This window comes from Aspergillus mulundensis (assembly GCF_003369625.1).
Source record: "Aspergillus mulundensis strain DSM 5745 chromosome Unknown scaffold_8, whole genome shotgun sequence".
In the NCBI taxonomy this organism is placed as follows: domain Eukaryota; kingdom Fungi; phylum Ascomycota; class Eurotiomycetes; order Eurotiales; family Aspergillaceae; genus Aspergillus; species Aspergillus mulundensis.
In genome coordinates, this window is record NW_020797896.1 from 1,378,427 (window position 1) to 1,389,095 (window position 10,669).

At 56.0% G+C, this 10,669-nt stretch overlaps 3 protein-coding genes across 3 annotated transcripts; 1 reads left to right on the forward strand and 2 right to left on the reverse strand.

The window, feature by feature from the left end:
• Positions 1–1,142: 1,142 nt before the first annotated feature.
• On the reverse strand, positions 1,143–2,119 carry DSM5745_07829 (dienelactone hydrolase family protein; the record flags this gene model as incomplete). The annotated part of the gene is made up of 4 exons (XM_026749845.1): positions 1,143–1,747; positions 1,820–1,867; positions 1,955–2,025; positions 2,091–2,119. 4 exons carry the CDS (start codon positions 2,117–2,119, stop codon positions 1,143–1,145), a joined length of 753 nt encoding a protein of 250 aa, XP_026601877.1.
• A 1,918-nt stretch (positions 2,120–4,037) lies between these two features.
• DSM5745_07830 (putative C2H2 finger domain protein) lies at positions 4,038–6,886 on the forward strand (the record flags this gene model as incomplete). Its single annotated transcript, XM_026749846.1, has 4 exons — positions 4,038–4,045; positions 4,192–5,479; positions 5,567–5,865; positions 6,490–6,886. The coding sequence occupies 4 exons, from the start codon at positions 4,038–4,040 to the stop codon at positions 6,884–6,886; spliced, it is 1,992 nt and encodes a 663-aa protein (XP_026601878.1).
• A 1,601-nt stretch (positions 6,887–8,487) lies between these two features.
• Positions 8,488–10,062, reverse strand: DSM5745_07831 (uncharacterized protein; the record flags this gene model as incomplete). The annotated part of the gene is made up of 5 exons (XM_026749847.1): positions 8,488–9,108; positions 9,169–9,282; positions 9,340–9,574; positions 9,632–9,864; positions 9,925–10,062. The coding sequence occupies 5 exons, from the start codon at positions 10,060–10,062 to the stop codon at positions 8,488–8,490; spliced, it is 1,341 nt and encodes a 446-aa protein (XP_026601879.1).
• Positions 10,063–10,669: the final 607 nt, after the last annotated feature.

Below are 10,669 nucleotides of genomic sequence, written 5' to 3' on the forward strand. Positions count from 1 at the left end.
TAGATCGAGGCCCCGTCCAGTCTGTGTACGATCCTACGATGCATGAGCGGGAAAACTGGATAAACGGTCGATCTACATCCTATGCGCAAACAACGTGCTTTCTGCTTCTACTGGCCGGGTATCGGATCCGGAATATCACAATAGGCAAGCAATTTTGCGCACCGAAGCTGGCTATCCTACTGCGGCGGCATGGACTGGACTTGCCCCAGCGCCCAGCGCAATCCACCCTTCTTCGCACCTTCAGACTCAGCTCGGGCAACCCCGACCCACCGTCCGTCAAATTAAGCTATCCTGAACCCTCTTCCCAGGCCCAAGGTTCACGCAACCCCAGGCTTAGACGGCATTGGCGGCACCGCACCCGTAACCTTAAGTATGAACTTACCGCGCCATGCTTAACATATGATCAAGGGTTATCGGCCATGAACTTACCACTCACCACTGACTTTTGGATATCCTGCAATGATGTCTTCCAGAAAGCAATGTGACGCAAACTCGTCATTGCATCTGAACATGACATGACGGGCTAGACTACACTCGACGGCACTGCCGCACTGGGCGGGTCGAATGGAAAGGCCGAGTGAGGTCAGAGCTAGGGCTTTCTCACCGTGGATCCATCGGTCCACTAGGTCCAGCGGGAGAAGAGGGTCGGCCCCGGGGGTTCCTGGTTAGCTCCGTGGAAGTGGTAAGGAACCTAATATATTATTCTTACGCTGCCAGTAAGAGATAAGCCCGTGCTGTATGGTCGGATCTTCTGAAGCATCCTCAGGTGTCTCCGTACTACGAGTAAAGGTGCTCGTCACTTCGCTGAGTCTGGTTTGGCCGAAGGCTCAGCGGAGTGACGAGTAGGTAGGTGACTCCGGGTGCGCGTAGGGCTGGTAAGTTGGCTTTACAAGTCGTGGTTGACGTGGCGTGATAGTGCTTTAACTATGATTTGATTCAATAGTTACGTTTACATCTACCGTTCCTAGGTCTTCCGTAGGACGTTAAGAGTCACTTCTGCATAATAAATCTTGTCGCAACAGCGATCCGTTCATGATCAAATTGTCATCTTAACATGGGTAGACATATATACTCGAAAGGGATAGCAATACCTCGCCAACCTACCAAAGACCCAGCTAGCAACTCAGTAAAAAGCAACTAAACTAAGCATGCTTCGCCAAAAAGTCCAACGCAGTCTGATACCCGCGCTCATACTCCTTCTTCACCTCGCCATCCTCAAGCCGACTCCTCGCCGCCATCCACCCATGGATCTGGCTCGGAAAAGTCTCAACGTAATGATCAACCTTCAAGTTCGCGCCGAACTGGCTCACATCATCGGGCTTCTCGTCTTTACTCGCCAGCAACGCCATGGGGATATTCACGTTCTTCGCGTCATTGGGGTCCAGCATTGCGGGGTGGCACTGCACGGCGGCCTTGAACGTCTTGTTTTCGGTCCCCGACGAGAGGACCACGATTTTGCCGCCCCAGCAGTAGCCCAGGATGCTCCAGTCAAACTTCTCGGAGGGCGCGTAGCTGTTTGCTTCGGACACGACGCCCGGGATCTTCGAGAGCGTGTTGGGGGGCGCGGCTTTTGTCTCGAAGAATTTGCCCAGTTTCTGCTTGTGTTCGTCGGTTTGTGGGGGGAACCAGGAGAGGTCGGCGGGATCGCCTTCGAAGAAGTCGGGGATGAAGACGCGGTATTTTTGCGAGCTTGAGGTGGCCAGGATGTCGGCGCCTTGGAGGGTTTGCGGGTAGAAGCCGAAGATGTCTGTAGATCACAATTGTTAGTTTTGTTTAGTTTGGGTTGGTTTGGTTTGGGTTGGAGGCAGTGGAGGCGCACCGTAGATGACGAGGATGGCTTTCGTGGCGTCCGATGGGCCCGTTACGTCTAGGTTCGTTAGCTGCTATTTTATTTTGACTTGGGATTGCCAATGCCGGTGCATAGGGAAATGCGGCGGTGCGTTGGAGGACGAACAGGTCTTTAGGCCATTGATGGTCTTGTACTCGCCCTTGGGCTCGTAGCCCTTTGCGACGATGGGAGGGATTCTAACGCGATCGAAGGTTAGCTGCGAGCGAGCTGGAGATAGGATCGAGGATGTTTCAGGACGTACGAGCAGCAGGCCTTGCTGACACCGGACATGACGGAAGAGCAGCGGATTGGGTTCGGTTGGAATTGGAATTGGAACGGGGAGCTCGACAGACGTTGCCGTTGGCGAAGCGAGGTGAGGATCGACCTACGGAGCGGGTAGGTTAGAAGCTGGCGGGAGGACATGAGACAGGTAACAAAGAGAGTGAGACGTACGATATTGGTTGGGTTGAGGTGGTTTGAGTTGGGTGAGTTGGGAGATGGAGGACGTTGGAGAGGACAGGCAGGTGAGGGTGACGTTTAGACACCCCGCGTTGATGTCATCGGCTAGAGTGGTGCAGCTACTAGGTGGTGCTACTGTCGGCTGCGGCTTCGGCATTTCATACCATCGTAGTGCTGGATTCAAATCTATCAAGAGTACGGAGTTTTTACTATTGGATTTGTGTTAATTGTGTATGGAAAGCGTGCTTATTATTCAATTGCTGACTGGCATTGTTCCTGGGAGGATCAGTCAGACTGTGACTGTCAGATATATATTTCTCGGCAACGGAGTCCGTCCCCGTGCCCGTCGCATACTCCGGGCCGCTGCATCTGACGCTCGACGCATCCTGAGTCTGACAGCGCCCGGACTTTCTCACGCCAACGCCTCGTCTCGTCTCGGTTCTTAGTCTTACCCAAGCCAAAGGCAAATAAACTACCGCCATGTCGATAAACTACAGCCACCGCGAGGACCATGAGGACGCCACCTCACCGCAGCCACCGCGCCATGGCCTTGCTTAATCTCGGGCCAGCGGTCCAGGTCCAGGCTCAGCGCATTCCAGCAGGGAGCGATCGGCTGGGTCTAGACTCTGCTGGGAATGCTCAAGTTTGGGAAGAACCGGGGTCTGGCCTGAGACCTTGCAAGCGAGGCGAGCTGAATACGAAGACAGCAACAAAGACAGAGTTGACTGGTCAGGTCGCTAGCAAAGTCTGAGCAGTCAGGCAGGACTCAGTCCGAGTCGGGGCCGACCATGGGAGGAGGCGAGAGGCGAGGAGGAGGAGGAGGCGACTCTGCGGTGTCATGGCCGCCATGACCCACCGGCACCGACAGCATGGTCCGGAGCGAGCCTTTCCGCCGGTCAGAGGTCTAGATGCGACAGTTGTGCTTGTAACTGATACGGAGTAACTTGTGAGGAGGGTGATGAGTGAGCGAATAATCATTTAATGATAATCCCTCTGGGATCGAGGCTCGAGTTGGCTCGACCCGACAGGCCCGCATTTCTCCGAGCGCAATGCGCAAACATGCAATCTGACAGGTTGGGATGCCAAGGCCGCTAGGCTGGACTCGGCTAGTGGCATGTACAGCCTAGGCCTGTTGCAGACTAGCGGCTGGCAGCGATTGGCCTCCCGCCCACCTGACCACCCATCGCTTTCTTTCTCTGCTGCCCTGGAATGCCATTCTCCTGGGAGCGCTGACCGTGGATACGAGCGTTGTCTGATCGATCTAGACTAGACGGTGTCAGGGTCAGCTGCCAGCCTGCCAGCCTGCCTCGGACAGTCTGCTGGGTAGAGAGACGACTCCCGCAGGAATGGCAGCTCAAGCAGCTCCAGCTAGGCCCGTGAACGGTGGGACTTCCCTGTCAACCACGTTGCCGAGGATCAACAGAGACGGAGACGGAGGGAGTGACGGAGAGTGACTGAGCGACTGACGAGACTCTGGAGTCTGGAGGAAGAAGAGCGACTAGGTCATAGTAGTAATCTCTGTCTAAGAATGGGGTCCAGGACTAATAATAATAACAACCAGACGAGAGGATTAGCTCTGGCCTCTCGTTTCTTTTTCCTTCTTTTGCGACTCCTTTTTCTCCCATTTCTCCTTCTCATTTTTCACCCCCGCGTTGGCCAGACCGCACCAGACTCGACCTTTCTCTCGCAGACTCCCTCGTATCAACTCAACTGCTGCCCTCCTCTCCAGACACAACAGTTCTTCACGGTCATGTCTTTGTCCCTGCTTTCTTCCTGACTTCTTCTTCACCTCTGTGGGTAATGGTATGCCTAGCTAGTTCCCCCACCGCAGCTCAGCTCTGGCCTTATCTGGCCGATCCTTAACTGTTTGAGAGATCAACCCTGAGATCGCCTCCTGTGTTCAGATCGCTCTCGCAGCCTCGCTCGTCCATTCAAGATCGCTCTCGCGATCCCCTCGCCCTGGATCCTCCTGACCTCTCCGCCCTCTCTGGGAACCGACTCTGGCTGGGCGACCTTGCCTTTCCACAGACCACCCTCGGCCTCCCTGTCTCCGTCCTGCCTTCCGCCCCTGCCCCGAGAGAAGCTGCCGCCAACCTGGCGACCCTCGCGATCCCCCCCGGCATGGGGACGGGCCTGGAGGTCCAGCAACCGCTGAGTGCGCGGCGACCCGCCGCTCCCCCGTTGCCCACCTTCGAACTGCCCGCGCCGACCTTCACCGCGACGCCGGGCAAGTACCCTTCGCAGGCGCATCCGCTGAACCATCCCCATCTCCCTCCTCCAAATCCCACGGTCATCGCATCGCAGCCAGAATCCACCGCGACCGCGACGACAACGACAGCCACAACGACCGCCGTGTCATCGTCTCCGGAATCGACCTCGTACTGGGCAGGCGGCTCATATAGCGGGAGTACCGGTACAGGCCGGCAGTGGACACCGAACCTGGGCTCGTCGTATTCCAACCGAGATCCCTTCAGCCCATCCTTCCATCGCAATCCGGCGACCTCCACCCCCGGCGCCGACTCCATTCCGCAGCCCCAGGCCCCGACATACGACATGAACCAGCTCCCTCCGTTCCAGCAGCCGCTCTCAGCAACCGCAACCGCACCACCCGCTCACATGCCCGCCCACCCCATGCTCAGCTCCCACCCCCCCGTCCCCTCGAACGACCCGTACATGTCCAAATCCTCCTCCGCACCCGCCTACGGCGCCGTCCTCTCCAGCCCACCGGGCTACCAATACCCTCCTGCCGCACCGACCGGCCCACCACCACTACCCATGCACCATCCGCCACGCGTCGCGTCGAATCCTCCCCCACCACACCTCAGCTATCCGCCCCAACCACGGCAGCCCTGGCCGTCATACAGCCTGCCCGCGATGACCGGTCCCGTGATGACGAACGTGCACTCGCCCGGCGGGCAGATGTCGCTGATGGGCCCGCCGCAGTCTGGGCTCCTGCCGGGTTTTAACAGCGGACTGGCGGCCAGCATGCAGCAGATGTATGGCGGGCACCATCCGCACATGATGCACGGGGCCGTCGGACCGACCAACGACCGGCCGTTCAAGTGCGACAAGTGCGGGCAGAGCTTCAACCGGAACCACGATCTGAAACGGCATAGTCGCATCCATCTGGCGGTTAAGCCGTATCCTTGCCATAGCTGCGATAAGCAGTTTTCGCGGAAAGATGCGTTGAAGGTAGGTTTCTGAAGGCGGCCGAGGGCGGTCTCGGACCCTTTTTCCGGAACTTAACTGACATACATTAGCGCCATCAACTTGTTAAAGGATGCAAGGATCCGAATGAGCCAGAGAGATCGGTCAAGGTCGAGGGGGGCGAGCATTAACTTATTCGCTCTCGACCCGCGTTGGCCCATCGCAACGTATCGCAAGAAACGCAACACGGCTCGAACCCAAATCGTGCGCTCGTCGAACACAAACCGGCTATCCACGTTGAAACTGCACCATGTCGATGACGGTGGAAATAGGACAGAGGACAGAGGAATGACGGAGGATATGAGAGGAAAAAGGCAGGTCGCAGCACTCGAAGCACTCGAGCCGCAGCCCGCCGACTCGGAACGAGTCAAGTACAGACTGGGACAATTGTCTAAAATGTTACCGGCTAGAGACAGGACAGACGGACACAAGTACACGGAGTTGTCGAGAGGGATATGGCATGATTATTGGGCGTTTTTCTTTCTTCCCCAAAGACGAACTGACTTTGACTTTGACATTTTTGATTGATTCCACACGTGGAACGCCGGGATTTTTGTTACTCAAGTTCGGTTAGTGAGATTTGACTTGTACTGGGCTGGGCTGCGCGGTGTTTGGTGTCGACGACTCTTTTCGTTCGTTTTGTCTGTCTGTCTTGTCTTGTCTCGAGATGTACCGTATGTTGCACGCAACAAATGTATGTATCTGTAGCACTGGGAACTGGGATCTATTTGTTTGTCTGCTGCTCTTCATTTGTCTAGGCTTATTATGTCGTGCTGGGCTCTGCTATGTCGTGCAGGTGTCACTGCTCCAGGCTTGTATCACATCGCTGATGGGACACAGGGTAAGGTCTCCTGCACGACAGTCTCATATTACTTTCTTTTTCAGTTTATACCATCCAAGATGGGAGAGGGAATAGAAGACATTCACATAAAAAGAAGTCTATATCTCCTCCCTCTCCCTCTCCCTATATAGCGACGTCTCACCCCGCTCCACAGCAACCCCCCCTCGACCTCTTTCTCCTCTTCAGCACATACCAATCCACCCTCGAGTCTCGACGCCCCTACTCCCCAGCTCCAACACCTCCAACAAGGTTCAACTGGTTGTCCTTCTTGCCATCGGCGCGAAACACAAATGCAAGTGTCGAGTACGTTTACGTTTAGGGATGCCGGAGGGACGGGCTCGCTTTCGTTCCCGTCTATCACCACGCACGACTCTCCTCCGGCCCCTTCTACCACTACCAGGGATAGCTGGAGTATGGGCGTGGATGTGGATGTGGATGTGGATGTGGAAGAGGAGGACGGCGAGGACGTGGAAGAGGAAGAGGAAGAGGAAGAGGAAGAGGAAGAGGAAGAGACGCACGCCCTCTACGCGCATCCATGGCTCTCCTTCTGACGGACACACTCAGCCGCGTTCAGAGTGGAGGCGGGATCCGCGCCCCCTGGCCCCGCGGGTTCCGGCGTATCTGGCATGAGGTGGTGGTGGCGGCTGTATGGGAGTTAAGGCGAGGCGAGGGGAGGGTTGGAATACCTAGCCGCCGACTCGGCCTCGGGTGTGGATGTGAGTGAGTGTGGAGTGTGGAGCCCTGCTCAAGCTCAAGCTCAACACCCACGGACTTCAGCGATGGCCTTGCGCTCGACGAGAGCAGAGCAATGGACTCGGCTGCAGGTGGTGGGGATTCTCGCTGGCGACTGTCCGTTGATCTTGTTGGTAACGGGGGCCCGGGGGGAGACTTGGTGTCTGGCCTTCGTGGGACTACTGTATCAATTCCATTAGGTGCCCGCACTCCCAGCAAAACTCACAACGCCCGGCGGTTCCTTGCATTTGCATACTACTTACGGTACTCGGAAGAGCGGGGGGAGATGGATGTGGATTCCAGAAACAGAAACCATTCGCAACAACCATGGAACCCCGATCCCCGTGGAAGCGCATCTGCGTATACTCGGTTCCTCTGTCTGGCTCTCGTATGCCCGTTTTAGCCTTGACTCCTCCTCCTCCTCCCCCTCCTCTGGTCCGGAACGCAAGAACAGATAGTAAGCTCGTTCCACTCGCGCGACGGGCAGACCGTGCGTTGGGGTGTGAGGCTGGCTCTGGGTTTTAGCCCGGCCACGGAGGAGACGGAGGATCGGATTTGGTTCTCTGGCATTTTGTCGGGAATCGGAATGAGGAGTTGATGGGGAAGGTGATGAAAGTGAGCTTGGTTGCGTGGACATTCGGCGTTGGTATGGTAGTGCCTTTTGGTACCTGGCTTAACTGTACGGTGATGGTGATGCTAATGTATTCTATGGGTAGCAGGGAAGGGCTATGACAAGGTGTGGATGGTGGCCAGCGCATTGGTTTATTAACAAAGCACGGCCGGGCACTCATAGCCTCACAGCCTAAGATGGAGTGGAGGTTGGTTAAGGCAAGCTAGATTAAATATCTGGGGTTTGGCAAACGCTATCGGGATTCCATTCATGAACCGTGGTAGTCAGGGTACATCTAGGTAGGGCTTGGGTAAAGCAGTTTGAAGGTAGAAGTTCCCCCCAATCTCAAGCTATTGGATTATCTCCTATAAGCGTACTCTTTAAGTATTTCCGCACGTAAACAGGACTGTAGTGCCGTTCTAGGTGAAGTGTTGAGCCCTTAAGCTCCTTAGGGCCGTGTCGTTACATGTGGTCAGTTCTGTATATCATGGTCATTACTGAGCAACGAGATGACCCATACGCGTTTCTTTAGTTGCGATTGTTAATTTAGCGGACAATAGCGCTTTGAATTGAGTAAAAGGTACCATATATATAAATCCCGAGAACCGAACCCCAGAATGCACATGCAAGGCAGCCCATCGCATCGACCCGACCAGACCCTAACCCTAGAGAGATAAGAAGAGAAAAATAAAAAAAAGAAGGAAAAGGAAAAGAACACTGTAGACGGGAATGAATGAACCGATCACATCATAAGGAATAGGAAATATCCAAAAGAATGGCTGGAAGACAAGGTGACGAAGTTAGTAGGGATCAAACATCCCTCCTCTCAACAATCGTCTCCCGCACAACCTTAATCCCACTCAACTCCTCGTCCCGAATCGAATCCAGACTAGAGGCCAACGTACTCGACCCCTTCGGACTCGCATGTGTCCCACTCGTAATAACCGCCTCGGCGGCCCCGGCATCGCTCCGGAACGCCTCGAGGCTCATCTGTCTCTGCACGCTCATCCTTCCACCCGTCCCAACGCCCATGCCATACTGTCCCTGCGTGTGGTTGAACTTCTTACTCAGCATCGCCATCTCATCGCCCTCCTCCTCGCCCGCAACAGCAACAGTCGTCTCGGAGTCATCGCGCCACTGCGTATCGGGTATGGACAGCGGGTGTCGGAAGCGCTTCTTCTTGCTCGCCTGCGACATCCCCATGAAACTCTTCCCGCCGCCGCCACCGCCCCCGTTGCCGTTTTTGTCGTCGGTTGAAGCGAGTGGGTAGGATTGCGAGTGCGCCGTTCGGTGCGTCGTCATGTACAGGCCTGCGCGTTTTGCGATCCGCCGCAGGAACGGGTAGATCATGGGGGCGTTGCCGATGATCACGGCGACGAAGGTCTCCCTGCACGCCCAGGAGCCCGCTTGGGAGGCGCCGTTTGCGCCGGCCTAGATGGCTGTTAGAAGGCTTCTTTGTGGTTGGGGAAGGGAGGGGTGGACATCGCGTACGGTGACGATCAGGACGCAGCGGAGGATTCCGGCGGCCATGACGAATGTTCCGCCGGAGAAGAGGACGAGGAGTTCGAGTTTCTCGCGGATGGGAAGGCGCGCTTTGAAGAGGATCTGTCCATCGTCCATGTCAGTTTCTTTCCTTCGGGTTCATGGTTGGGTTGTGTGTACCGGCATCGGGATACTCAGCAGGTAGATATCCGTCGCGACGTTCAGCGTCACCGTAACGTAGACGTCGATCTTTGATACTGCGGGTTGGCAGTAGTTGCCTGGGTCGGGGTAGATCTGCCAGTTCTTGGACATGGGGTGGCACCCGAACAGGATGGAGCAGATGACGGCGATATAAGTCGCGCCGATCATGGCGTATGCGATGCGCACGCGCATGCGCATGTTGATGAGGCCAGCCCTACACAAAGGCCATCAGCAAGCGTGTTAGCAGAGTGTTTGGGATGTTGGGACGCACGTCAACCGCCCGTAGAAGACCGCCATGCAAGCCTTCAGCAGCCACAGCAGGGTTGTATACAGCGACCAGCCCAGCACCTGCGTCTTCGACCCGCCAACGCGCAGATGGTATTCCTGGGAGTCGGGATGTTTGCTGAGTTCCAGGCGCTGCGCGTCCGTCATGCTGTTGTTTGCCAGCCCCATCCACCATGCGCCAACGCAGTACGCGGCGCCTGTTTCAAGGCCGTAGACTACCTATCCGCCACAACAACTGTTAGCATCTATATCGGCAAAAAGCGATGGGAAGGAACGCACCCCCGCCAGCGGCATAAGATAGTCATCGAGCTGGAAGTTCTTGGGCCCCGCGATGCTCCATCGTGCAACGACACGGAGGACGATGGCGACGATGGCGAGGGCGAGGAGGGTGAAAGCTTCGACTTCGAATTGGGCCATGTTCGCCTTGCCTTTCCTCGAGACGGTCAAGGGTTAGGTCAAAGGTTCAAATTGACTCGACGCCAGGAACAGAACAGCCAGGGACAGTCAATGTAAGTGAAACGGGACAGGAACCATGGAGACGGGAGAAAGAAACCTGCTGGAGCCAGAGCAGAGCAGAGCAGAGCAAGAGCAAGGGGCCGGTCCATTTTTCAACATCCATTGTGCAGCGTATCATATCATATGCCTCCTATTAGCATTGCAAACTCCACCGCTGTGGCTGTTGCCGTGATCCATCCGACCGGAGACCGACGGAGGACGGAGAGCTGCATTGCATTGCCGGAGTGGGAATGGCGACTGGGGATCAAGTGACGGGTCTGGATGGGATATGAGGCGTCGGGCTTTGTTGGCGAGATTGAAGTTATGCGTTGGGTCTGTCACTGATCGGCGGTGGAGTTGTTGACACTGACACTAGGAGAGTTGACGCCGAGTCTATTCTCGGCGAACCAGAAGTTTCTTCACTCCGCTTCTGCCACGCTCAAGCCGCCCGCTTGCATCCTCCAGCTGCCCAGCACTGCAGACTCGATGAATTGACATGCATGACCCTAGGAAGCCATCCATCACATCG